At 41.4% G+C, this 26,942-nt stretch overlaps 1 protein-coding gene across 1 annotated transcript; it reads left to right on the forward strand.

Moving 5' to 3' along the window:
* The first annotated feature begins 2,586 nt into the window (after window positions 1-2,586).
* Window positions 2,587-26,268, forward strand: LOC132882547 (intelectin-like). Its single transcript, XM_060915645.1, has 7 exons — window positions 2,587-2,688; window positions 3,036-3,246; window positions 15,650-15,765; window positions 23,854-24,012; window positions 24,363-24,483; window positions 25,221-25,324; window positions 26,011-26,268. Exons 1-7 carry the CDS (start codon window positions 2,587-2,589, stop codon window positions 26,161-26,163), a joined length of 966 nt encoding a protein of 321 aa, XP_060771628.1. The 3' UTR covers window positions 26,164-26,268.
* The last annotated feature ends 674 nt before the right edge of the window (window positions 26,269-26,942 follow it).

The following is a 26,942-nucleotide window of genomic DNA, read 5'->3' on the forward strand; positions in this document are numbered from 1 at the left end:
TTGATTTGGACAATTAACTGGCCATCAAAAAAATTATGTCCTATTGTTTTGGGATAAAGGGTTGGCAGTGGGAGGGGTAGTCAATGAGAAGGGTAAAAATTTCCATTCCATTAAATGTGAAGAGTGAAAGCCCCTCCAACTGCCAACTCTTAATCCCATCGGATTAACTCTTAATCCCATCAGGTCAAGTCACAATGGTTAAGGTAAGGTTTTTTAACACATTCCAACACAGTTTAAAACTGCTTTTTACAACAGCTTCATTTATCTGGTATTTGACTTTATTTTGGTATTTGACTCAATTTAATGTGTCTTGAAATTAACTCTTGTACTATTTCACTCAGTTCAGAACCACAACCAACTCTGTCACTCTGTTACACAATTACTCTCTAATTTTGCTCCCTCTCCAACTCCAAATTTTACTCTCTAAACTCAAAATAGAGCAAAATTAACTATTTTTGAGGAAAATACTTTTAACTCTGGAAATATTACTCAGCCATTTTTCCTGTGTATGCACTACAGTGATGAACTGATTAGAGGGCCGATTTTTAGTTCAATTATTTTAAAGGAGATACGCAGAACCATGGCCTCACTTTTTGTTTATAAATGCCTTGAGTGAATATTGTAACAATAAACAGGACACAGTTTATTCCAAAGGTACCATTTATTGAAATAACTGACGTGAATGAGCAAACTAAAACTGATCAGATATAGCAACAATAGCAGCCAAGGAATAATTCAATATAAATGGTGATACAATATATACAAATAAGAATCAGTAGTGTATATGATAATTAAGGCCCTAATGGTGATCAGAAGTAATAAGCTATAGCCAGTGTTACAGTGCAGGGGTGAGTGGATGTTAAAATGTGATAGGTAAATCACGTGTTTGTGTGTGTGTGTGTGTGTGTATGAGTAGAGGTGTGGGTGTGTGAGCATGTGTATGGAATGCGAATGGAATGCGATATCCGTACCAGCCGCGCCTAGAAGGGGGATGGTCGACGGAGGGAGTTAAAAGAGAGAGAGAGAGAGAGAGAGAGAGAGAGAGAGTATGCATGATCTAATTAAACACAGATAGTAAATAAAGTAAATCAAACAACACACGGCCTAAGACCGACTTTCATGCGAATCAAAATGCATACATTTAAACCATAAATGAATTCAAATGAACAACACTCTTCACATTAACTAGTCACAACTAAGACTAACAATTGCCCAGATGCCAGCCTTACTCAAGATCGTTCTTGTTAGTGATTGAAGTGCTTTCTCCATATCCGAAGACAGCGCGGGGCGCAGATCTAGGGAGAAAGCAGTCGTTCCTTTCACTTTTAGCTCATCAGCTGAAGATCCTCAGTGTGCCATTGGTCATCCAATGATCTGGAAGGAATCTTGTTTATAGTCCGTCAACGTTGAGAAAGGGAAAAGGGATCTGGTCATCTTTTCTCTTTGAAATACTGCGTGGGCTGCAGTCACTAACCGGTTCAGTTATTATTACAACTCTGCGAAGGTCAAATACATTGAACTTTGGCTAAAGGTCTGGTATCAATAGTTCATTCTTTGTTCTTGTCCTTCTGTAGTACAATGAATCAGCTTCTCTGTGTTGCTCTGCTTCCAACTCCTCATTTAAATATTCTGGCAGAATTTTCAGTTAATGTTTTTTGCTAATTATTTACCTAACCTACAGAGGTAAGGGTGGAATGAATGAAAAACTTCTATTTTACTTCTTGTGAAATATATGTATTATTGTGTGGGTCTGTAATAACTCAAAAATAACTAATCTGTTGGGTGATCATGTCACTTTAAGGAATCAATATCAATATTGAAGGAGTATACTTTTATATTTTAACAGCCCAAAGTATATCACTTGTTTTGTACAAGGCATATTATATCCATCTACAAGAATAATAAAAGTGTGCTCCTTTAAATGCAAATTTAATCAAGTTGTTCAAAACATTATATATCTTGTGTATTGTCATTATAGAAAACCCTTTTTAGAGAATTGGCCAGTTCCTGTAGTGCTCAAGCCAGCAATGATGGTGATACGGAGGAGACAATTACCCTGTGGTCAGAAGTCAAGAGGCTTAAAGAGGAAAAGGAGGCTTTGAGAAACAGCCTATGTATCGTCGAGGGTATGTAACTATTTATTGAATTTTGATGCTATTAAAAGTACATAATATTTTGGTGTAAAAATGTGGCATTGGTATATAAGCTATATATACTATATAGATTTGTTTTGAATTTATACTGGACCAGATCTAGTATTCATGCTCAAAAGAGATAGGTACTAACTGCTTCACTGAAACTATAAGCATAATCAAAATCATGCATGCATATTTTTATTTTTTCACACATATTTTAATTCTTGCTGTGCACCTGGCACTAGCCACAATTATAGTTTATTTTGTATTTAATTTCTTTGTAGGTTTACCCGACATCCTTCAAAAGATGGAAGATTTGAAGAGATTGATAGTAGCCCATTCCCCTGCTACCAGTAATGAAAGACAGGAGCCCCTTACAGAGTTCATATCAATACCACCAGTACATGTTTGAGCACAGAACACTCTCTGCTCATCACAGTCTTTGGCAGTGATGCCCACTTCATCTCGGCCTGCAACCCCACTGAGGCAGCTGCCACAGCCCCAAGTTAGCCAGCAGAAAGTTTTTGACTACCCAGTTGATGCAAATGGTCAGGTAAGATATCATATATCTCTAAAATATGAAAATAGTGTTGAGACTCAGTGTTTGAAAGGGAGTTTGAGAAGTACTTTCACAATTTTTTTCAGTACTATCTCACTTGAAGTTAGATTGATTGCTGAAGAATTGATAATTATTAATAGCAGCATCTAGCTGCTTGGCCTCCAGTGTGACAAGAGTGCTAACAACTGACAATTTGATTCTAAGGTCGGAAATTTCTACTCTGTGCACCTCTTTCTAGATCTCCCAATTATGATTGCATTACCGTTATGTACGCGAGTGACAAACACCAAGCCAACAGGAATATTATGTGAATTTGAATTCTTTTTCTTTTATATTTCCAGGTTGACCTTGGATTTGGGGTGTCTGTAAATGCTTCAAATTTACAGTATGTGAGCAGAGTAGATTTAAGGAAAACTACATATACCATATGTGAAGCAGTGTTTTCCAGAAATGAGCTGGCCAATTGTAGTGTAACGGGGAAGAAGTCCAATGCCTTCAAGGATCAAACTGAAAGACCCATGTTGGATGAAAACAAAGTTTCTGCTGTCATACGTACGTATAGTTTTTTCTTTACTGACAGAAATACTATAGTTAAAAACAAGATGCAACTCTGCTGAAAAGCATTGAGAAGTCATGTCGAATGTTTCTTTGAAACTAATTTCTTGAACGACATTAGAAGGACGTGCATAATTACATTTTTCATAAAAATAAAACAAGAATGGGGCCTCAGAGGCTCTGGGGGCAACCATGCTGTGTTAAATCCATCAAAAGCCTCGAGGTTGCAAGTTCAAATTAATGCAATTCAATTCCCAATCAAACAAATCAACTAAACAAGTGGTAGCCCTTTGTAGCCAAGGGTTATGAACATGTACCCAGTGTTTGTGGCTTTTCAAAATTGAGTGCCAAGTAATCCAGCTCGAGTTTCCCTCCAGTCTAAAATGAGATGGTCGTCTATATATCCAGATGTTTACATGGGTTTTTGAGGGTATTGCCCACAGCTTTCCTCACATAAAGGCATGAACCAGTCTTTGTCATATAATTGAAATCTTGAGTGCCAAAATGTGTCAAAAAAGTATGTAACAAATCTCTATGCCCAGAAATTGCCTAGATCATAAAATTTATTTGACCAAACAAGTTAAAAAATAACAAACAGGAACAGATGACACTTACTTATAAAGCTATTTCTCTTTATCTATTTTTAGACTTTAAGAGACTTCATCCAGGGAGTGAAGAAAAGATGATTAAGGAAACCATGGGTGCAAAACTCAATATTTGTCAAAAACTGAGGCGAAGAAAAATACAGAACACGACGTAATTCAGAACAATTTCACTATGTTTTATACAACCATTTCTTTCATTTTTTATCCTTTTTATATAGTTGTTTTAAAACTTTGATGAAACATTTTCTATTTTACTGTTGACTATAAATAAATATTGAGATTGCTTTTATCATTAAGTCCAGTCTGCATTTTTGTTTTGTGCTATTTCAATTAATTATTCTTAGTTTACTAGGGCTTCATATTTTGGAATAAGCTACCCTCTTTAAGTTTTCTGCACAGAACTGGTTTTAGCTCTAGAAAATTGTCATTCAATTATGGACAGAAATGACTGACCAAAATGGGATTGAAAGACTCTTTGAATATGAAGCTTGAATGATCATAACCACATAATTCCCTGTAATTGTGTGATGTATGCATTACTGCCTAATTTTATGTAGATAGGTAGATAGGTAGGTAGGAGTGGTTAGCGCTGTCGCCTCACAGCAAGAAGGTCCGGAAGGGCCTTTCTGTGTGGAGTTTGCATGTTCTCCCCGTGTCCGCGTGGGTTTCCTCCGGGTGCTCCGGTTTCCCCCACAGTCCAAAGAAATGCAGGTTAGGTTAACTGGTGGCTCTAAATTGACCGTAGGTGTGAATGTGAGTGTGAATGGTTGTCTGTGTCTATGTGTCAGCCCTGTGATGACCTGGCGACTTGTCCAGGGTGTACCCCGCCTTTCGCCCGTAGTCAGCTGGGATAGGCTCCAGCTTGCCTGCGACCCTGTAGAACAGGATAAAGCGGCTAGAGATAATGAGATGAGATTAGATTCACTTTATTCATCCCACATTGGGGAAATTCACGTGTTACAGCAGCAAGAAAATGTCAAACAGATAACAAATAAAACTGAAATAAAAATTAGACAAACAAAGGATTAAATACAAAGTGCTATTTGCATTATCTACCATGAAAAAGTATAGAAAAATTGCCTTATTGAGAGGCTCGGAAAAATTGCACATTACAGGTAGACTCTGTGTGTGTACACACACACACACACACACACACACTATATATATATATATATATATATATATATATATATATATATATATATATATATATATATATATATATATATATACACCGTAAAATACCAAATAATAGCCCGGGCTATTATTTGTCTCAATCACGTAAGAGACCCGGCGCGTATTAGAGACTAGGCGGCTATTTGGAACAGGCGATTAATTCCTTCTTCACAAACACCTTCCCCAAAATCTACCTCAAAACGGGAAAAAAAATCATTCTCAGATAGGCCTACTTTTAACCAGTATAACTTACAGTTTGTTTAGAGTTAGATTACAGATAGCACGGTGCCGACTTCGGGGAATTTTGAAGACGCAGAATGCATCTTCGCATGGCACAGTCGGGGTGGATAAAGGATAAATCACACACCTTTTCCTGTTAATGACTAGTTAAGCGCATGCTTTACAAAATAATCAAGAAACCACACCATTGTCTGTGCGCAGCACTGTGATTTAATTACTCTGCAAAGTTATGGTCACTTGCTATCACCCTCACCCATGCAGCCTCCACCCTTTGCGCTTCGCGATGTCTGTCAATCTGAAATTGCATGGAGGGCGCGACGTTGAAGCAACATAATTAGGGTGCGAAGTGTCAAACCAAAGGGTTTTTTCTTATGCTGAAAAATAAGTGACCTGCAGTGGCTACATACTGTCATCTTGCATCACGTTTCTCTCCAAGACGTCTCCCTATTTGGCCGATATGAGCCTATTCCCCGAGTGAGTTGGTACGGTGGCTCGACCCCGTAGAAAACTTAAAGTTCGGATGAAAGTTAGTTGAATAGGTTACTGACTTGTAGGCCTACATGTTGCCTGCCTGACGCGTGCTTCTGCCCAACTTGCACGACAGATTACTTGTTGAAAAGGGCCCTTGGATTAGATTGGCCGCGAGCAGACTGAAATGCATGTTAGAACGCTCTCACCTTTTTTGTAAAGCGTCTTCCAGATCCGAATGGGTAAGGGCAAGTGAAATGGTATAACTAAGGTCTTTAATAAAACTCAGTGTGTGCTTTGACGCATGCATTCGGCAATTTAGGTCGTTTAACAGAAGCAGCAGTCCAACCTTGGAAACCCGCAGTCCTCAATGTCACCACACACGCTGGCTTTCGTTGGGTATACCCAAAGGGGTGGCTAAGACATCTGTCAAAAGTTACGGAGTTGCATTCCTCAAGAAATATTACGGTAGACCAAGATTATAACATTGAAATGGCATGTTTATTATCACGTAACAAAATGTTGTAAACAGTATTATAGAAATAATTTCATTCATTCATTCATTCATTCATTCATTCATTCATTCATTCATATTGTTTCGGTAGAAAACTATGCAATGCAAAATCGTTTAAACACCAGAAAAGTGCTGGGCCTCAAGATTCTAGATAGAACGTTCGGACGCTTTTTTTTTTTTAGACCCCGGCGAGTATTCGGAACCGGACTTTATTTGTCACAACACACGCGTACACCCGGCCGTTAAAGGGAACTCGGCGGTTAATTGGAACTCGGCTATTATTTGGTATTTTACGGTGTATATATATATATATATATATATATATATATATATATATATATATATATATATATAAGTATGCATAAAAATAGTTTAAGTCCTATATTATTGCACATAATTGCATCGATGAGAGATGGCAGAGGTAGTAGTGGTGATGTAGTGTAGTGCAAATATAACGACAAACAGGTTATTGGTGCTACGTTACAAGTTGTGGGTGTTATACAGTCTGACAGCAGCAGGTATGAATGACCTGTGGTATCTCTCCTTCTTACACTGTGGGTGTAGCAGTCTACTACTAAAAGAGCTGCTTAAAGCCCCCACAGCCTCATGTAGGGGGTGAAAGGGGTTATCCATGATTGAGGTCAGCTTGGCTAACATCCTCCTCTCACCCACCACCTCAATGGAGTCCAGAGGACAGTCCAAGACTGAGCCAGCCCTTCTGACCAGTTTAAGTTTCTTCCTGTCCCTCTCTGAACTTCCACAGCCCCAGCAGACCACAGCGTAGAAAGTCGCTGATGCTACCACAGAGTCATAAAAAGTCCTAAGCAGTGTCCTGCACACACCAAAAGACCTCAGTCTTCTCAAGAGGTGGAGACATCTTTGGCCCTTCTTGTACAGGACACCTGTGTTGTTAGTCCAGTCCAGTTTGTTGTTAAGGTGAACACCCAGGTATTTGTACTCCTCCACGATCTCAATGTCCAAACCCTGGATGTTCACTGGTGCAATTTGAGGAACCGTCCTTCTGAAATCGATCACCACCTCCTTTGTCTTGTTGGCGTTGATGCGCAGGTGGTTCAGTTTGCACCAGGCGACAAAATTGGTGATGACCTCTCTGTACTCCAGATCGTCCCCCTCTGACACACGTCCAACGATGGTTGTATCATCTGAGAACTTCTGGAGGTGGCGGCTGTCTGTGTTGTGTCTGAAGTCAGATGTGTAAAGAGGAAAGGAGAGAGCACTGTACCCTGTGGAGCCCCTGTGCTGCTGTGTGTGTGTGTGTGTGTATATATATATATATATATACACACACATACAGTGGTCGAAATACTTTTTTCCAGTGTTCTGCAATATTGCAGAATGTCAAAATTTTGTTCTGCAATTTGGAAATATTTTCTGCAAATACACAAGCCTCCATACTACACCCTTCTCAACCTAATAATGCCTTTAATTACATCATATCTAGCTTTACAACTCATAGCATTACTGTAATTCTTTGTTCTCTCACTCTATTTTTAATTTCAGTCTTCACAGATCCTTCTCTGCAGCAAAGTTATCATTCCATGATACCTCCACAGGTATTTCATCCCCCTTGCCCTGACACTACAGGCTACTAATTCATAAATGTACTAGTTATCATGCCCACACATTATCCTTCCACACAACATACTAATAAAGGTATCACCACAATAAAAAATAGAACACAATTGTTCTTCAAGAAACAAAACATTCATTTTTATGTTACACATCATGTTGTATTTTGTCAAGATTAAGTTTATAGCTTGAACAATAGATTGTTACCCAAAATGTACTTCATTCATAGTGTTTGCATCTGCAACCTATAGTTTTAAATTGAAAGCAAGGTTTCAATTCTACACTCTGTTACATCTCACGATGATGCAAAGAATTGATGCCATTAAGGAATAAAACCCAACTGGCAAATGGAAAGACGTTTGGGTTCATTGTGTTTGCCTGGCTTCTAAAGTGCAAGGTCATGAACTGAACTGAGAACTACTGCAGGGGCTTCACTGCTTTAAACTAACAACAGAGAACTGGGTACAAACTAATCATGGCAGAACTGAGAGCTACAGAACTGAACCTATGAGCTTTGTCTTACAGGGCAACTGTTTTACTTTGTGCTAGTCTGCACCACAGGCAAGACAGCACTAGTAAAAAAAAATTAGAATATGTACACAAAACATGTATTAGTGTAGCTTGGTATGAGAAAACAAAATATTCAAAAGTATCTATGAATAAAGGTAAAATACTGTTGCTGTCTTCAAAAGGGATACAATATCACTACAATTTTGCATGATTCAACAATACAATATATACAAACCTATGCAATTTACCAATATATATGTATGCAACTATAACAGCAACCGTCTTCATTTTTGTCCCCCTCGCGGACCCGCGATCTGTCGCTGTTGTTGTTGGAGTCACACTGGCTGCCGGTTTTGCCGAGATACAACAAAATCATCCTTGTTTTCTTGGCGTTTTTTTCGGACTCCTGCCCCGAAGAAACAATCCTCTTCTTGGGAGCCATGTTTGTTGTGCCGCATTGAATTCTGGGAGATGCATGGCGGAAACTGCCGAACACTGCCAAGGTAGTTGTCGGGTCCTCCCGGCAGGTATTAAAAGTGACGAAAGCTTACATCGGAAAATGGCAACTGCTCTTATTTGGTTATCGTCGCCTTTCATCAGTATTACGTAAATATTGCTCAACTTTGACCTGGAAAACGCCGTCAGGTTCGCGCGGCGCAGGTTTCAGTTTATTTACAGCGCCGCTAGTTTGCTAAATTGAGAACCATTGTATCCCGACCCTGATTTTTTCATTCTGCAAAATTGCAGGTTGTTTAATTTTTCTTCTGTAAAAAAAAATCTTGTCAAATTTACAGTGAAAAACTGGCAGCTGTGGTTGCCATTTTTTCACCGTAAAAAATACAGTGACAGTGTATATGGCTTTACGGTAAGGAATATCAACACTTGTAAAAACAACAGTTTGAAAATGTTCAATTTTACAGGTATTCAATGTACAATAATCAATACATAACTGTTAATTTTACGGATATTCATTGTACAATAAACAATGATTCAAAATGATGGTTACAAGCAATGATCTACTAGACAGATATATATATTTTTTAGAATTTTTGGGGGGCTTTTTTCACCTTTATTGGATAGGACAGTGCAGAGACAGATCAGGAAATGACCGCAGGTCGGAATCGAACCCGGGTTCCCGGATTCATGGTATGATGCCTTAGTCGACTGAGCCACGACGGTGGGCATATTTTAATTTTTTTAACAGGGCAATGATGTAATTTTAACTATCACATTCTGTTTTAGTATTACAGTTTGTCTGTGTTTAAACTACAACAATTTGTAAATTCTACAAAAAAATATGATCAATTCAACATATTCTTACTGTTAAATTAACAGTGGTATTTGGTTAGGAGTTTTACAGTATATTGATGTAAATTATACACACTGCTTCATTGTTTTTGTATTTGCAGTTTTTTTATGTCATGATTTTACATAAATTCACTGTTAATTCTACGGACATTTTTTACAGTGTGCTATCTTGAAAATCATTCTGCAAAATGCAGACTGCAGACGGGTATTTCGAACATACACACACTGCAAGTATTTACTAGTATGTGTATAACGAGGTGACAAATTTTAGGGACTGATCAACAGTGCAGCTTGCATGGAAGAATGCCAAAAGATTAATGTGTTAATTAATTAACTAACATGTTAGTTAGTTAGTTAATTAATTAAGTAATTAACAAACACATTTTAAGCAAAAAGAGAAATTGCAGAATAGTTCTTCAATTGAATACAGACTGTATACTGTACAAATACACAAAGCTCACCCAAGGGTGAAGGGAGAATTAAATAAATCAAATACATTTTTTATTAAATATAATATGTCAGTGATCGAAGAAGAAAAGTAAGCCAGACCTGAGCGAGTACCAAATTCTCTCTAAAGTCTCTAGCCAGTAACGGTGAGATGGAGGAGTATCTTCACCTGTCCTACAGAATGCTGTGACCCTGCAGTGTGAGTGTGGAATGAAACATCCCTAAAATGTAAACTAAGCGAGTCAGTAAAGGGCAGAGCTGAAGGGTTTTGTTAAAAATGATGGATAAACACCAAAACACTGGTATTATTAAAAGTTTAGTGATGTATAAAAGCCCCAAATCCTTATTGCTTTAATTGCACACTCTATACACACCATGTATTAATGATTTACAGCACTGTCAGGTTTCAAAACGTGACCCTCAAAATGCACAGAGTGAGCTGTCAATCATTTCCCCATACATTCAGCTCCTTATTTACTTCCATTTGGGATCTATGTTGTTTAAACTGTAATAAAACACAAGAAACCACTTGGCTGCAAAAACATGTTCTGTGTTGCAGTAGGTACCGTATGTGTCCCAATTAATTCAGAGTTTAATTCATGTAGAATAAAACACAATGGTGTAAACCCATATTTATTTCTGCAGAAATGGAATATTCCACTCCCCAAAGCTGCAAAGAGCTCAAGGAAAAATTTAAAGTCAATGAAGGTACGTGCTAAACAAGCTGACATTTCATTAAAGAAAATTCCGAACAGTGTCAGAGCCTCACTCTGCACTACAGTGTGGAATATTGTGTAATTTTTTGATCTGTATTTTTTGAGACTGTAGTTCGGCGATTCCTGTTGTGTGGGACGGCATCTTGGTTAAATGTTTTTGTATATTGATCTGAAAGGTAAGCAATGGTAGTGGCAGTCGGCATAATCTTAAAGGAGATACGCAAAACCTTTATTTTTAAATACATTTCTGAGTGGATAGTCTCTCCATCCTTGACTCTTGTACACTGCATAAATGGGGATTCAAAATATATATATTTTTGAGTTAAAAATCGACCGCAAAGTTGGAATTCGAGCTGCCCCGCTGAGCCAGCCAGCCCTGAGTGCGTGACGTCACTGCGGTAACCGATTTTAGGGTCGAGGCCTTTTACAGCAAAAGATAAAGTCATATAAATAATTTATGGTGAAAGTAAGAAATACCGTCACCGACTTGCTCAACTAAGACTGATTTGACTTCATTGATTGTGGGTTGATTCTCATTAAAACAGGATAGGTGTTATAACTTATGCAACATACATGTGCATGCATGCATTTTCACTGATGAAACATAAAAGGCTAATTAAATAATCAGCTGAACTGAGAATCACATTCTGAAGCAAATTAAATAATCTTATACCGGTAACTGAAATACACAATACAAGTTACATGTATTAATCTAAATGCAGGTAAACGAGTGTTGTTGTTTTTGTTGTTTTGTATCCAAATGAGAGTCGGTCTTACCCATCAGTGCTCTCACTTCTTGAAGGCCGACCTTGTGGCCGATTGTTTTGAAACAATCTGACTTTCAGTTGTTTGTTCAGTTCTCCGTTCATTCGCTTCTTCCACGCAAGGGCAAGATATTGTTGCTGAGGCAAGCATATCCAGTGGAGAAATCAGACGGCTGCTCCACTCATTCTCCATCTTCTCCATACTGATTACTCCGTTATTACTGCTCGGCTCAGGCAATTACTAAAACCCGGGATGGGACGGGACGCCACCGGTTTTAGCAACAACCACGGGGAGGTCACTGCTCAAGTGATATGCCCCGTTCCATCCCGTCCCATTCCATCCTCGGTTTTAGCAACAACCCTCAGCTCACACTCTGGGAGAACTGGTGCAACTGAACTTACTTTCCTTTTCTTGTAGTTTTCTTTTCCCTTAATTGTTGGTACTGCACCCTCTTTCAATACGGGCTTATAGCCAACACTCCTCAACAGATCAGAGGTGTCGTACGAGTCTTCAGTAAAATGTGCAGAGCAGAGGAGAGACCACTTCAGAGGTGCTCAATGTGCTCGTGAAATTCTCGCAAAACGCATCCAAATCTTTGCAGTTTGAACATTCTTGGGCCATTAATGCAACGTAAATCCATCTTCTGTCGTGTTGCTGCACCCGCCAGCAACACATCTACGTGGCATGGCGATAAATTAGCTCAAAATGGAAGCTCAAAGTTGCAGTCAGCTCTGTGTTTTAGAATAGCAAAAATGGCAATGAGACCGATAGCCTTCCTGCAGTGACGTCGCAGATGTCAAGGTCATTCACTCAGACTGCTACCTATATGAATCATTTTAATCATAAAAATTACAATATTAGATTTATTATTAATGCTTAAAACTATTTCTATGCCATTCTTGAGGTCTCAAGGCATTTATAAACAAAAAGAGAGGCCATGGTTCTGCGTAACTCCTTTAAAATAATTCAACTAAAAATCGGCCCTCTAATCTATTTGTTCATCAAAGTGTTAATTAAGATGGTTATCTACAATTTGGTGTAGGTTTGAGAAGCAAACACATTAATATCTTTATGAAAAATATGTTGGCAGTAAGGTTGGCTAGCTTTTTGTGCCGTGAGTAGAGCACACATTCCACGGGAATAGTGTTGGGTGAAATATTCTTTCAATCAGTTGTTTTATGTCATTTAAGTTATTTTCTCACCACGTCATATATTTTGAATGCCTTAGTTAATGTGCATGTGACATAATGTGTTATTTTCAGTCTTGGAGTATTATTTTGAGACCGTAGGTTCATTCATTCATTCATTCAAGCACATGAATATTATTTCTATAGGGAAAAAATTTTTTTTGTATATTGATCTGAATGGGTGGTGGAGCCAGCAGCCAATAAAGTGTCGACAAGTCTCAGCCACAATCCAGAACCCCCGTCTCCGGTGCTTCATTCTCTCCCCACTCATCAACCCATCACAACAATAAAACATAACGCAGAGTACCTGGATGTGTAGGGAGGCTTCAGCACGTCAGAGAGGGTTACTTTTATCTAACCTTCATCCAAAACTTCTCTAACATTCATCTCACCTTCATCTAATGTTCCTCGAATGTTTGTCTAACCTTCATCTCACGCTCCTCTAACATTTATTAAATGTTCATCTCATGCTCCTCTAACATTTGTCTAATTTTTATTTAACTTTCATCTATCTGTCCTCGAACATTTATCTAATGTTTGTCTAATGCTCCTCTAACATTTAACTAATGTTAGAGTGCGAGATGTGTGTTCACTGCTTCAGATGGGTTAAATGCAGAGGATGAATTTCATTGTGCTTGAAGTGTTCATGTGACAAATAAAGGTTTCTTCTTCTTAATGTTCATCTAACCTTCATCGAACATTTCTCTAACTTTTATCTCATGTTCGTCTAACTTCCATCTAACACTGTCACACTTCCCTGAGGTGGAATAATGAGGAACTGGAGACAGGCACTACAATCCAAGGTGCACTTTTAATTTTAATATTTACCGTGGTGCTGGAAAGTTTGTGAACCCTTTAGAATTTTCTATATTTCTGCATAAATATGACCTAAAACAATCAGATTTTCACACAAGTCCTAAAAGTGGATAAAGAGAACCCAGTCAAACAAATGAGATAAATATTATTCTTGGTCTTTTATGTATTGAGGAAAATGATCCAATATTACATATCTATGAGTGGCAAACCTATGTGAACCTCTAGGATTAGCAGTTAATTTGAAGGTGAAATTAGAGTCAGGTGTTTCAATGGGATGACAATCAGGTGTGAGTGGGCACCCTGTTTTATTGAAAGAACAGGGATCTATCAAAGTCTGATCTTCACAGCACGTTTGTGGAAGTGTATCATGGCACGAACAAAGGAGATTTCTGAGGACCTCAGAAAAAGCATTGCTGATGCTCATCAGGCTGGAAAAGGTTACAAAACCATCTCTAAAGAGTTTGGACTCCACCAATCCACAGTCAGACAGATTGCGTACAAACGGAGGAAATTCAAGACCATTGTTACCCTCCCCAGGAGTGGTCGACCAACAAAGATCACTCCAAGAGCAAGGTGTGTAATAGTCGGAGAGGTCACAAAGGACCCCAGGGTAACTTCTAAGCAACTGAAGGCCTCTCTCACATTGGCTAATGTTAATGTTCATGAGTCCACCATCAGGAGAACACTGAACAACAATGGTGTGCATGGCAGGGTTGCAGGGAGAAAGCCACTGCTCTCCAAAAAGAACATTGCTGCTCGTCTGCAGTTTGCTAAAGATCATGTGGACAAGACAGAAGGCTATTGGAAAAATGTTTTGTGGACAGATGAGACCAAAATAAAACTTTTTGGTTTAAATGAGAAGCGTTATGTTTGGAGAAAGTAAAACACTGCATTCCAGCATAAGAACCTTATCCCATCTGTGAAACATGGAGGTGGTAGTATCATGGTTTGGGCCTGTTTTGCTACATCTGGGCCAGGATGGCTTGCCATCATTGATGGAACAATGAATTCTGAATTATACCAGCAAATTCTAAAGGAAAATGTCAGGACATCTGTCCATGAACTGAATCTCAAGAGAAGGTGGGTCATGCAGTAAGACAACGACCCTAAGGACACAAGTTGTTCTACCAAAGAATGGTTAAAGAAGAATAAAGTTCATGTTCTGGAATGGCCAAGTCAAAGTCCTGACCTTAATCCAATCGAAATGTTGTGGAAGGACCTGAAGCGAGCAGTTCATGTGAAGAAACCCACCAACATCCCAGAGTTGAAGCTGTTCTGTACAGAGGAATGGGCTAAAATTCCTCCAAGCCAGTGTGCAGAACTGATCAACAGTTACCGGAAATGTTTAGTTGCAGCTATTTCTGCACAAGGGAGTCACACCAGATACTTAAAGCAAAAGTTCACATACTTTTGCCACTCACAAATATGTAATATTGGATCATTTTCCTCAATAAATAAATGACCAAGTATAATATTTTTGTCTCATTTGTTTAAGTGAGTTCTCTTTATCTACTTTTAGGACTTGTGTGAAAATCTGATGATGTTTTAGGTCATATTTATGCAGAAATATAGAAAATTCTAAAGGGTTCACAAACTTTCAAGCAGCACTGAATACATTTACACACATGCAGAGGTTGCAGAATGACCTCTCTACTGGCCATCTGAAAGACACACAGACACACATTCATGGACAGCCAGGAATTAGACACAGGTGTAACTCGTCACATGTTACCTGCTGGTTCGACCTGATTCCTTGGCGTTCACAGCCGATGCTCGACCACACCCTCGCTGTCACACGCTCCTCTAACATTTATCTAATGTTTGTCTAATGCTCCTCTAACATTTATCTAATGTTCGTCTCAACCTCCTTTAACGTTTATCTCATGTTCATCTAACCTTCATCTAAAATTCCTCAATGTTCTAATGTTCTTCTCACCTTCATCTAATGCTCATCTAACATTTATCTAACCTTGAACTAACCCTCCTTTAACATTTATCTAATGTTCATCTAACCTTGATCTAATGTTCCTGTAACGTTTATCTAACTCTAATGTAAAGGTGATCGCTGGTCCAGTCAGCAGGGTGGAAGTCCACAGGTACCTGAGGGAGACGGATCGTGGAGTAACACCGTCACATTCGGCACTGCAGAAGCTGCAACCAGTGATGACTTCAAGGTCCAAATCAAAAGAAAGAAAACACACAAACCTAAACAAATGAGAATATGGAATAAATATCATTAAAGTATGATAAAATTTACAATAATAAGTGTTGCCAGGCAAAACAAACCTCAGCTGGTAGCACTTATGATGAATATGAAGGAAGATATCACGAAAAAAAAAATAGGTACCCTATGGGTACATGTGGCTACTGCTTATAAATAAAATTGTTTTCTGATCCCATGTCCAGACAGTAAATATAGCATATATACAGTGCCGTATTAAACCAATGCGGTGCCCCTGGGCACTATGCCTCAAGTGCCCCCCCCACCACCACCACCATCCTGTGCGCACGCGTTCAGTAACCTCCTGCACACACTCACAAACCTTGCCCTTTGCTGTCAAAAATAGTAGCATATACATAAACAATAGTACACATAAACAAGGTCATTCTTCCTCAATGAAAATTTATTAAGTAGGCTACATCAGCCCATCAAATTCACTGAAAACAACCAACGATATGCATGTAGGCATACTGAAATGTCTTATTCAAAAATGAGCAGCATATATTTGTATGTCTCAATAAAAACCTTCAAAGCATCCATACTCTATTCTATCCATATTAAAATGTCTCAATTCAAAATGTGTATCAAGTCAAACGGTATCAGCAATTTAAACAGCATCCATCTATATACAATACAGCATATTCAAATGTGTCAATTCAAAATGTGTATCAATTAAAATAGCATCGATCTAGGCAACATATTCAAATGTCTCAATTCGAAATATAAATTCAAATAAAATCCAGTACGGCATATTCAGATGTACAATGTACATATGTATATCAATTCAAAGAGTATCTGTTCTGTATGAACCTTGACATGTTTTCCCCATAGCGCAGGATCAGTTGAAATAGAGAAGTGTTCTACTGGCGTCGGCTGCGCTGGGTTGACATCCATAACACCCTTGTCTTCCTTCTCGTCACCATGGTGTGAACTGATCTCTACCTGGCTTAAAGTGGCTTCGCACATATCCTCCTCCCCGGCTTCAGCGCTGGTAGTGACAGCAGTTGTCGATGTTTTTATTAAAAAAACGATCTAACACTGGAACATTTTTAATTGCAGCTACACGCCTGGAGTCTCTTTTTTTAATTTTCTCTTCGCACAACCACTCAATTGATGTCTGTCCATTTTTCATTTCTACCGCGGTTTTTAAAAAAATGATACATTTCACCGTAGGTGGACTGGCTCAACTGACAGGTTGAGGAAAGGGGGCTTAATGGTCACAGGCCACTCTTGCTCAGAATTATGATTATTGTTGTTGTTCTTATGAAATTAGTGTTCATAATGAATTATATATGACTATTTAACAATGTCAAGTGTATAACCATTTTAAGTGTACAAACATTCACGAAAAATATTTTTAAAGTTTCTGTCATGTGGTGCCCCCCCACTGGCTGTGAGTGGTTAGTGCCCCTGGGCACTGTGCCCCTGGGCACTGTGCCGCAGGCCCATATAGTTAATCCGGCCTTGCATATATATTTACACTATGAGGCAGTAGCCACATAAATGAAGGGTAAACCAAAAATGAACAATTTAAGAAAAATATCACAGAAGTAAAATATACCAAGTGTCTGTACTCAATGCCGGGGTGGCCCTATATTTAGCCGGGACCATCCCCGGCCCAAACCATCAATGGTGGCCTGCTTGGAGCATGGGGAAAATAATTTTCACTAATTTTGGTCACTGATCTTATTCTTGCATTAATCATCAATTCAACTGCACTCTGCATTTTCACATGGCAGCCCAGACGCCGACAGCATCGCAGCAGATTAAATAGGCGCTACCAAATAAGGAAATTCTCCCCTCCCCTCTATTGCAGTTGGTTTGGTCCAAGACTCCTCCTCTGTATTGCGGGGAACTTAAACAACATTGGTGCGAAACAGCGCGCATCAGTGATGGAGGGCAGAAAGAGGCCAGGTGGAACCGAAAGGGCGAAGCTTAAAAAAAGGAAGCAGGTGGCAGCAAAATGTGCCAAATTGACAGATATGTTCTCAAGACCAGCTGGTAGGTTACGAAAGATATGGAGTATGATAACCCTGTTTGTCGATTTTATCAGTCTATGCTAGGCCTATAATGTGTCGATAGTTTGCGATGTCAATTCAGCTTTTTGATGTCATGTGAAATCTCGCAATTCACACGGTATAGATGTGGTGTATGTCTTAATTCTAAGAAGAACCGGACATTGCTTTACATTATTAACAATTTTAGATGAACAGGTCCCAAATGTCCCCTCCTAGAACTGCCACCTTATTGTGGTGGAGGGGTTTGTGTGCTTGAATGATCCTAGGAGCTATGTTGTCGGGGGCATTATGCCCCTGTCAGGGTTTCCCAAGGCAGACAGGTCCTAGGTGACAGGCCAGACTAAGAGCAGTTCACCAAAACCCCTATGGAGAAAAATCCGAGGACCGTGACGTCGCCCGGGATGACGCAGCCGGGGCCCCACCCTGGAGCCAGGCCCGGGGTTGGGGCTCGTATGCGAGCGCCTGGTGGCCGGGCCTTTGCCCATGGGGCCCGGCCGGGCTCAGCCCGAAGAGGTGACGTGGGCCCGACCTCCTGTGGGTTCACCACCCACAGAGGTAGCAGTAGGGGACTGGTGCAATGTGGATTGGGTGGCAGTCGAAGGCAGGGGCCTCGACAACCTGATCCCCGGACACAGCGGCTGGCTGTTGGGACATGGAATGTCACTTTGCTGGGGGGGAAAGAGCCTGAGCTTGTGCGGGAGGTTGAGAGGTACCGGCTAGAGATAATCGGGCTCACCTCCACGCACAGCTTGGGCTCTGGAACCCAGCTCCTCGAGAGGGGCTGGACTCTCCACTTCTCTGGAGTCGCCCGTGGTGAGCGGCGGCGGGCTGGTGTGGGCTTGCTTATAGCTCCCCAGCTCAGCCGCCATGTGTTGGAGTTTACCCCAGTGAACGAGAGGGTCGCCTCTCTGCGCCTTCGGATTGGGGAGAGGGCTCTTGCTGTTGTTTGTGCCTACGGCCCAAATGGCAGTATAGAGTATCCGGCCTTCTTGGAGTCCCTGGGAGAGGTACTGAGGAGTGCTCAGACTGGGGACTCCATTGGGTTACTGGGGGACTTCAATGCTCACGTGGGAGATGACAGTGACACCTGGAGGGGCGTGGTTGGGAGGAACGGCCTCCCCGATCTGAACCCGAGTGGTGTTTTGTTATTGGACTTCTGTGCTAGTCATGGTTTGTCCATAACGAACACCATGTTCGAGCATAGGGGTGTCCATAAGTGCACGTGGCACCAGGACACCTTAGGTCGGAGGTCAATGATAGACTTTGTAGTCGTTTCATCTGATCTCCGGCCCTATGTCTTGGACACTCGGGTGAAGAGAGGGGCTGAGCTGTCAACTGATCACCACCTGGTGGTGAGTTGGATCCACTGGCGGAGGAGGAAGCTGGACAGACCTGGCAGGCCCAAACGTATGGTGAGGGTCTGCTGGGAACGTCTGGCCAAGCACTCTGTTGGGGAGGTCTTTAACTCCCACCTCCGGGAGAGCTTTTCCCAGCTTCCGAGGGAGGCGGGGGACATTGAGTCTGAGTGGACCATGTTCTCTACCTCCATTGTGGACGCAGCTGTTCGGAGCTGTGGCCGCAAGGTCTCCGGTGCCTGTCGTGGCGGCAATCCCCGAACCCGGTGGTGGACACCGGAAGTAAGGGATGCCATCAAGCTGAAGAAGGAGTCCTATCGGGCCATGTTAACCTCCAGGACTCCCGAGGCAGCTGACGGGTATCGGCAGGCCAGGCGTGCTGCAGCTCGGGCAGTTGTGGAGGCAAAAACTCGGAACTGGGAGGAGTTCGGGGAGGCCATGGAGAAGGACTATCGGTCGGCCTCGAAGAAATTCTGGCAAACCGTCCGGCGCCTCAGGAGGGGGAAGCAGTACTCTGCCAACACTGTTTACAGTGCGGGTGGGGAGCTGTTGACCTCGACTGGGGACATTGTCGGGCGGTGGAAGGAATACTTTGAGGATCTCCTCAATCCCACCGTCATGTCTTCCACTGAGGAGACTGAGGCTGATGACTCAGAGGTGGACTCGTCCATTACCCAAGCCGAAGTCACTGAGGTGGTTTGCAAGCTCCTCGGTGGCAAGGCACCGGGGGTGGATGAGATCCGCCCTGAGTATCTCAAGTCTCTGGATGTTGTGGGGCTGTCTTGGTTGACACGCCTCTGCAACATCGCGTGGCGGTCAGGGACAGTGCCTCTGGAGTGGCAGACTGGGGTGGAGGTCCCTCTTTTTAAGAAAGGGGACCGGAGAGTGTGCCCCAATTATAGGGGAATCACACTTCTCAGCCTCCCAGGGAAGGTTTACTCCAGGGTACTGGAGAGGAGAATTCGACCAATAGTCGAACCTCGGATCCAGGAGGAACAATGCAGTTTTCGTCCTGGTCGTGGAACACTGGACCAGCTCTATACCCTTCATAGGGTGCTCGAGGGTTCATGGGAGTTTGCCCAACCAGTCCACATGTGCTTTGTGGATCTGGAGAAGGCATTCGACCGTGTCCCCTGTAGTATTCTGTGGGGGGTGCTTCAGGAGTATGGGGTTCGGGGCTCTTTGCTAAGGGCTGTCCGGTCCCTGTACGAACGGAGCAGGAGTCTGGTTTGCATTGCCGGCAGTAAGTCAGACCTGTTCCCAGTGCATGTTGGACTCCGGCAGGGCTGCCCTTTGTCACCAGTTCTGTTCATAATTTTTATGGACAGAATTTCTAGGCACAGCCAGGGGCCAGAAGGAATCCTGTTTGGGAACCACAGGATTTCATCTCTGCTTTTTGCGGATGATGTTGTCCTGTTGGCTTCTTCAAACCAGGACCTTCAGCATGCACTGGGGCGGTTTGCAGTCGAGTGTGAAGCGGCTGGGATGAGAATCAGCACCTCCAAGTCCGAGGCCATGGTTCTCAACCGGAAAAGGGTGGCTTGCCCTCTCCAGGTTGGTGGAGAAGTTCTGCCTCAAGTGGAGGAGTTTAAGTATCTCGGGATCTTGTTCACGAGTGAGGGAAGGATGGAGCGTGAGATCAACAGGCGGATCGGTGCAGCTTCCGCAGTGATGCGGTCGCTTTACCGGTCCGTCGTGGTGAAGAAGGAGCTGAGCCAAAAGGCGAAGCTCTCAATTTACCGGTCGATCTACGTTCCGACTCTCACCTATGGTCATGAGCTTTGGGTAATGACCGAAAGGACAAGATCGCGGATACAAGCGGCCGAAATGAGTTTCCTTCGCAGGGTGGCTGGGCGCTCCCTTAGAGATAGGGTGAGAAGCACAGTCACTCAGGAGGAGCTCGGAGTAGAGCCGCTGCTGCTCCACATCGAGAGGAATCAGCTGAGGTGGCTTGGGCATCTTTTTCGGATGCCTCCTGGACGCCTCCTTGGGGAGGTGTTCCAGGCATGTCCCCCTGGGGGGAGGCCCCGGGGAAGACCCAGGACACGCTGGAGGGACTATGTCTCTCGGCTGGCCTGGGAACGCCTCGGTGTTCTTCCCGAGGAGCTGGCCGAGGTGTCTGGGGAAAGGGAAGTTTGGGCTTCCCTGCTTAGACTGCTGCCTCCGCGATCCGGTCCTGGATAAAGCGGAAGAAGACGAGACGAGACGAGACGAGACGAGACGAGGTCCCAAATGTGCTGTTGCGCGTTATTTCCTCATCCAGCCTATTTCATCTCGCTGTCACACCGTGCATTTCCACAGGCGTGCACACATTGTGGTTATGCACACATAGGCCTAGAAGTCATATTTGATGTTAAATAATTGTTGTTAAATATATAACTTAGAAGAGGTGTATGCGTATGCCAATATTCTAAGCAGAATCGAACACTTGCTTTAACCTACATTTCATTTAACCATTTTTGAGTTGCCTAATGCGCCCTCACGCTTTATCTGCCGGTTGCTGAGTACCCAGCATTGTTGATTTGCCATTATTTTCGAGGCGTATGCGGCATGTAATGCACAAGCATTGGTTCAAATGCACGCGAGATGGGTGCTTTCGTTATTTTAAGACTATGTGACTAAAAATGTGTTGTGTAATTCGTCTTAAATAACGCGAAACAATCAGCCATACTCGCTGCTTTGCTATTTGGAGTGGCAGTCAGCTGGATTTCGCCCCCGACGTAAAAGTTCATTCCCACACCCGGGCCAGAGCAACTGTTAGTAGATTGCATGACGAGCTGTATAGCCTGGCATCCCAGTGGGAGAGACTGAAAAGGTCTCCTCTGGAGGATTATGTTGTCAGGACAGGAAGAGAGGTCACGCAGATAGATGAGGAGGGTAGTGGACTTTCATACATGGAGCCAGAATTTGAGCTGGAGAGCAGGACATGCTCTGCTTGCAAAAACTGTGTTATCTGTGTTTACTTGACCCTCACACAATACTATCTCCTCACAGATGCTTACTATGTAATCGGGCTGGCATATAAGTTTCTGTTGACCCTTTCAACCACTCAGGTTGCGTGTGAGCGGAGTTTCTCTGCCTTAAAATGTGTAAAAACTAGGCTATGAAGCTCAATGTCACAGGAGCTCCTTGAGGCATTCATGCTAATGTATGCTGAAAAGGAAATTCTAATGTCCATTGATAATGACATTGTCATCAACAAACTTGCAGAGAGAAGTGCTTTGCTGAAGAGGCTTTTGATGTTTTAACATCCTAAATATGTGTAGTGAAGCTACAGTAGAACACCAGCAGTTTGATTGGTTAAATAACTGTACAAACAACTTTTATTCTTAATTTTTATCTTTCGTTTTATGTTAATTTGAATTATAACCTATATTGTTAAAGTGAAGTGAAGTGAAGCTTACCTGAATTTAAACCAAATAAAAAGCATTGTGAAAGAACAGTTATTTGTTTTATCATTTTTAATGTACTCAAATTCCTCCTCCATTTCAAAGTGGCCTGAATGTGAATTAAACTCCCGGACTGAAAACAGGGCCCACTCCGGCCCTGTCTGTACTTTATATTATTCTACTCTTACAGTTTTCAAAACTGAAACCTTCGAACCGAGGCTGACATACACACACTGTCGCCATGACCCAAACTCTTATTTCACAGAAATGGCCCGGCGCTAGAGCTCAGTGGAACACATTTTCCCTCTGTAAGAAGCATAAACATGTCTGAAAGTGATTTCTTTAGTCTCGTCCATTTATTTATAATTAATTTATAACAAATCACAGCAGTGAAGTTATCATCAATGGGGTTTAAAAGTGGGCATGGACAAAACCCCTTCCTTGCGGATGTAAATGAACCAAGAAACCATCCAATGACAGCACTGCATATGCAAACGAGCCAGGTAGTGATCCAATCAGTGTTTGTGGGAGGAGTCTTTCTGAGGCACTGCTCCTGCAGTCTGAGGTCAGAGCTTTTTTTTTTTTAAAACTTTTTGGTCACTGTGGCCTTGACCAGATGACCCTTAAACTGTTGGCGGGTCTATATGAGACCAATGCCCATATATCCTGAAAGTTTCATGAAGATTGGTCCAGCCATTCTCCCGTAATATCGTTAACAAAGAAACCCGACTGAAAACAATACCTCGCCCTCGGTTGACTCCGTCCCAGGTGAGGTAATAACTGTAATACTTGTGCGCATGCGCAGTGTGCTATTGTTACACTCATTCTTACAACACAACGATAAAGTGAGATCACAGTTCCCCGTTCTGGTGATGCGCAGTGCACGATTGTTACACTCTTACATTCTTACAGCATGATGACATAGTAGCTACCGCCTCTATATGAGACAGTAACCACAAAAACCTTGACCTTGACCAAATGACCCCCAAAAAGTTGGAGGTTCTATTTGAGACCAATGGCCTTCTATGCTGAAAGTTAAATGAAGATTGTTCCAGCTGTTTTCCCGTAATATCGTTGACAAAAAACAAAACAAAACAAAACAAAGAAACCCCACTGAAACCAATACCTCACCGCCTGGTGGACTCCGTCCCAGGCGAGGTAACAACAGTGAGTTCCATAAATACACTTAATGTTAAATACAAATATCTTCCATCGTTATGAGGAAATTCTGACATGATGAGAAGATTCTTCTTCCTCGTCTTTGTACTTTATCCCACAGAATCCTGGGTATTATGACATCGCAGCGGAAGACGTGGCAGTGTGGCACGTTCCAAATAACGAGCGAGTGGATCATTGGAAACCAACATCATTCCTGCGCTACCACACGGAGAACAGATTCCTCAAGAACTACGGAGGAAACTTCTACAATCTCTTCAAGGTAACAGAACATTCATTCCTGGACGGTTCACTTTAGAAATGTTGTGTCCTGTTGCCATTAGCTCTGATGTAATGTCTTCTGATGCTAATCTAACTCTAATCCAACACCAGTCTCACGTTCATCTAACATTCCTCTAAGGCTCTTAGGCTCCCCACACATGCATTTAACCTTCATTTAACACTCACTTAACACTTTATTTAACCTTATATAGCATTAATCTAAAACTTGGATAATAATGTTTATATAAACAATGTTTGTCTAACAGTTATATAACTATATATATTTCCCATGAATTTATATCACAGTATATTTCTAATACTTACATTAATTCAGTATTCTCTGGTTTCCAGCGATTCACAGTGAAGTACAATGTCAGAAGCTGTCCTGCTAACCACGGCCCCGCTGTTCCTGTAGTGTACGATGTTGGAGACACCAAATCCAACCTTAACCTGTACGGACCCCTCAGCAGAGGTGGGTATAGAAAATAAAAATCCACAATGGGGACACAAGTTGCACCCCGACTGATGAGAACCACAATTTATTTTCCAAGAAATACATTTTACTGCCCTTCATCACATTTTCAGTTAATTGTCAAACAGCAGCAGGCTATGAACTAAACACATGAAGAAGTATGTTATATTAAGGAAGTGGTGTTTTCTAGCATAGCTTTAGCAGGAAGAATGATTTACATGCCAGTTGGGCTAAGCTTCGAACCACCACAATACTGCACTCAACAGGAAGCACAGAAATATATCAGAGTATTACATATTGTGAGATATTTTGTTTAGTGCAGACTGTTAGCTCGATAGCAAAGCATTAAGACTCTCAGTGAAATTTTCCTGGTTACCATGACAACCAGACCATTGCCTCCCAAACCATCAAACTAGAAAGTATGTGAAAATAATGCAGCACTAAAACAAATGCTCTGTTCGAAATGTTTTGCTTTAACATCACAAATATTAGATGGTTGTTGCCATGGTAACATTGTATTCTGACAGATTTAGCTAGTTTATCAGCAGTTATTTAAATAACTAGCTAATTTAGCTAATATTTTTGTAAATAGGCTGTTAGGACTGGAGGGAGGACATGGGGACACTTCTTAATTTAATGGAATATTCATATTTATTCATAAACCCTAGGGATTAAAGGTCATTATTTTCCACTGTATATTTTAATGAATTAAAATAAATATCTTAATGTCTCTCCAGGGTATTCTGAACCTGGATTCATCACATTCCGAGCGATAAACACGGAAAGGGCAGCGACGGCAATCTGCTCAGGACTCAAACCCAAAGCCTGCCACACTGAACACGTGAGAATTAAATCTGTTCTGTTCACACAGCGATTAAAAGAAGACTTTAAACCAGGAGACTGGTATTTATGAGGCTCTAATTAATATTATTGAAGCTCCAGGGTGTTTCTGAGATAAAGTCTGTCTCTTTAGGAAGATATCTGCCCCATGAGATCCTTATTCTGTCCACATTTAAAGGCAACATTCACAGACACCACGACTAAAGCACCACTTCACCTGAGGAGTCATTTATACATGTAAATTAATCAATTTGGAATCATTTACACACGCAACTGAATCAAATGCGAGAAATAATTTGTAAAAATAAGAGAATCAGCCTGGAAGTAATTTACAAACACAAGTGAATCATGTTTATGGTGTCTGTCAGGGCTGTTTCTTGCTGTAAGTGCTGTAGAATCAATTCATACATCCGGATCACCTGGAGGGGCCATAATTTTTAAAACCATACACTTTATCATTATTTGGTGAAAAAGTTGATGTATCATGAAGTTGCGAAGGGTAGAAAACTGGAATGTACATAATTAGTCATGATATCACCTCATTTAATGTCAGAAGATCACAATATGATGATTATTTAGCTTCCATGAAAAAAAAAAGCAGAAGAGGAAAAACAAACTCAAAGGATCCAGAATGATTACACACACTCAATAGTCCATGTATTAAATGTAAAGCTGGTGTGTGTGTAGTTCTGTATTGAAGAAGGTGGATATTTTCCTGAAGAGTCTCCGAGGCAGTGTGGAGATTTCACTGCTTTCGACTGGGTCGGTTACGGCACTCACACAGGCTCAAGCGCCAGTAAGCAGGTGACCGAGGCGGCGGTGCTCATCTTCTACCGCTGAGAGAGAACGTTGCAGAACCAACAGCACACAATACACACATCAGTATAGCCTTAATTACTGCATGACTGGGTGTGCAAAAGATTTATAAAGTTAATTCCCATAGAATTTACCAAATTTTTCAGAATTTATTTCCGGATGTTTGGTGCAGGTCATGTTTTTCTCTCTCTCTTCTGATTTGGAGCAAATTTACAAAAAATGATGCACTATTACAGGATGATAATCAAGTTCAATCCTCATTATATGATGAAAGCAGTTACAGTTTCTTGTATTACTTTTGGATTTATCTGCATTTACTCCTTTCCATTTCTGCTGACGGAGTTAGACGTGTCTCTCCTCAATTCTGTCCTGAATCCTGATTTTATGACATAATAAAGTTTTGAGCATTGCTCTTGGATGTTGGTCAGTGATTTATTTGCAGAATGATTTAACTGATGAAAGTTTTAGTAATAAACAGTCCCTCACCCGTCACCACATACTTTAAATATTCTGACGACACTGCCATCCTAGATTTGCTGAGCGACAATGACTCCATCACGGCCTACCAATCATCCATCTCTCTTTTTACCCAGTGGTGCACAGATAACTTTCTGGAACTCAATGTGGCAAAAACAAAGGAAATGGTATTTCACAATTCAGACACCACTGTTCTGCCCTCCACCCTCATCCATAATCAGAAGGTTGAACAGGTCAGCCATTTCAAGTACCTGGGACTCACTATAGACAATAAGCTGACATTTGATCAACACATCACTAACATCCACAAGAGGTCTCAACAAAGG

This window comes from Neoarius graeffei, chromosome 3 (assembly GCF_027579695.1).
Source record: "Neoarius graeffei isolate fNeoGra1 chromosome 3, fNeoGra1.pri, whole genome shotgun sequence".
NCBI lineage: Eukaryota > Metazoa > Chordata > Actinopteri > Siluriformes > Ariidae > Neoarius > Neoarius graeffei.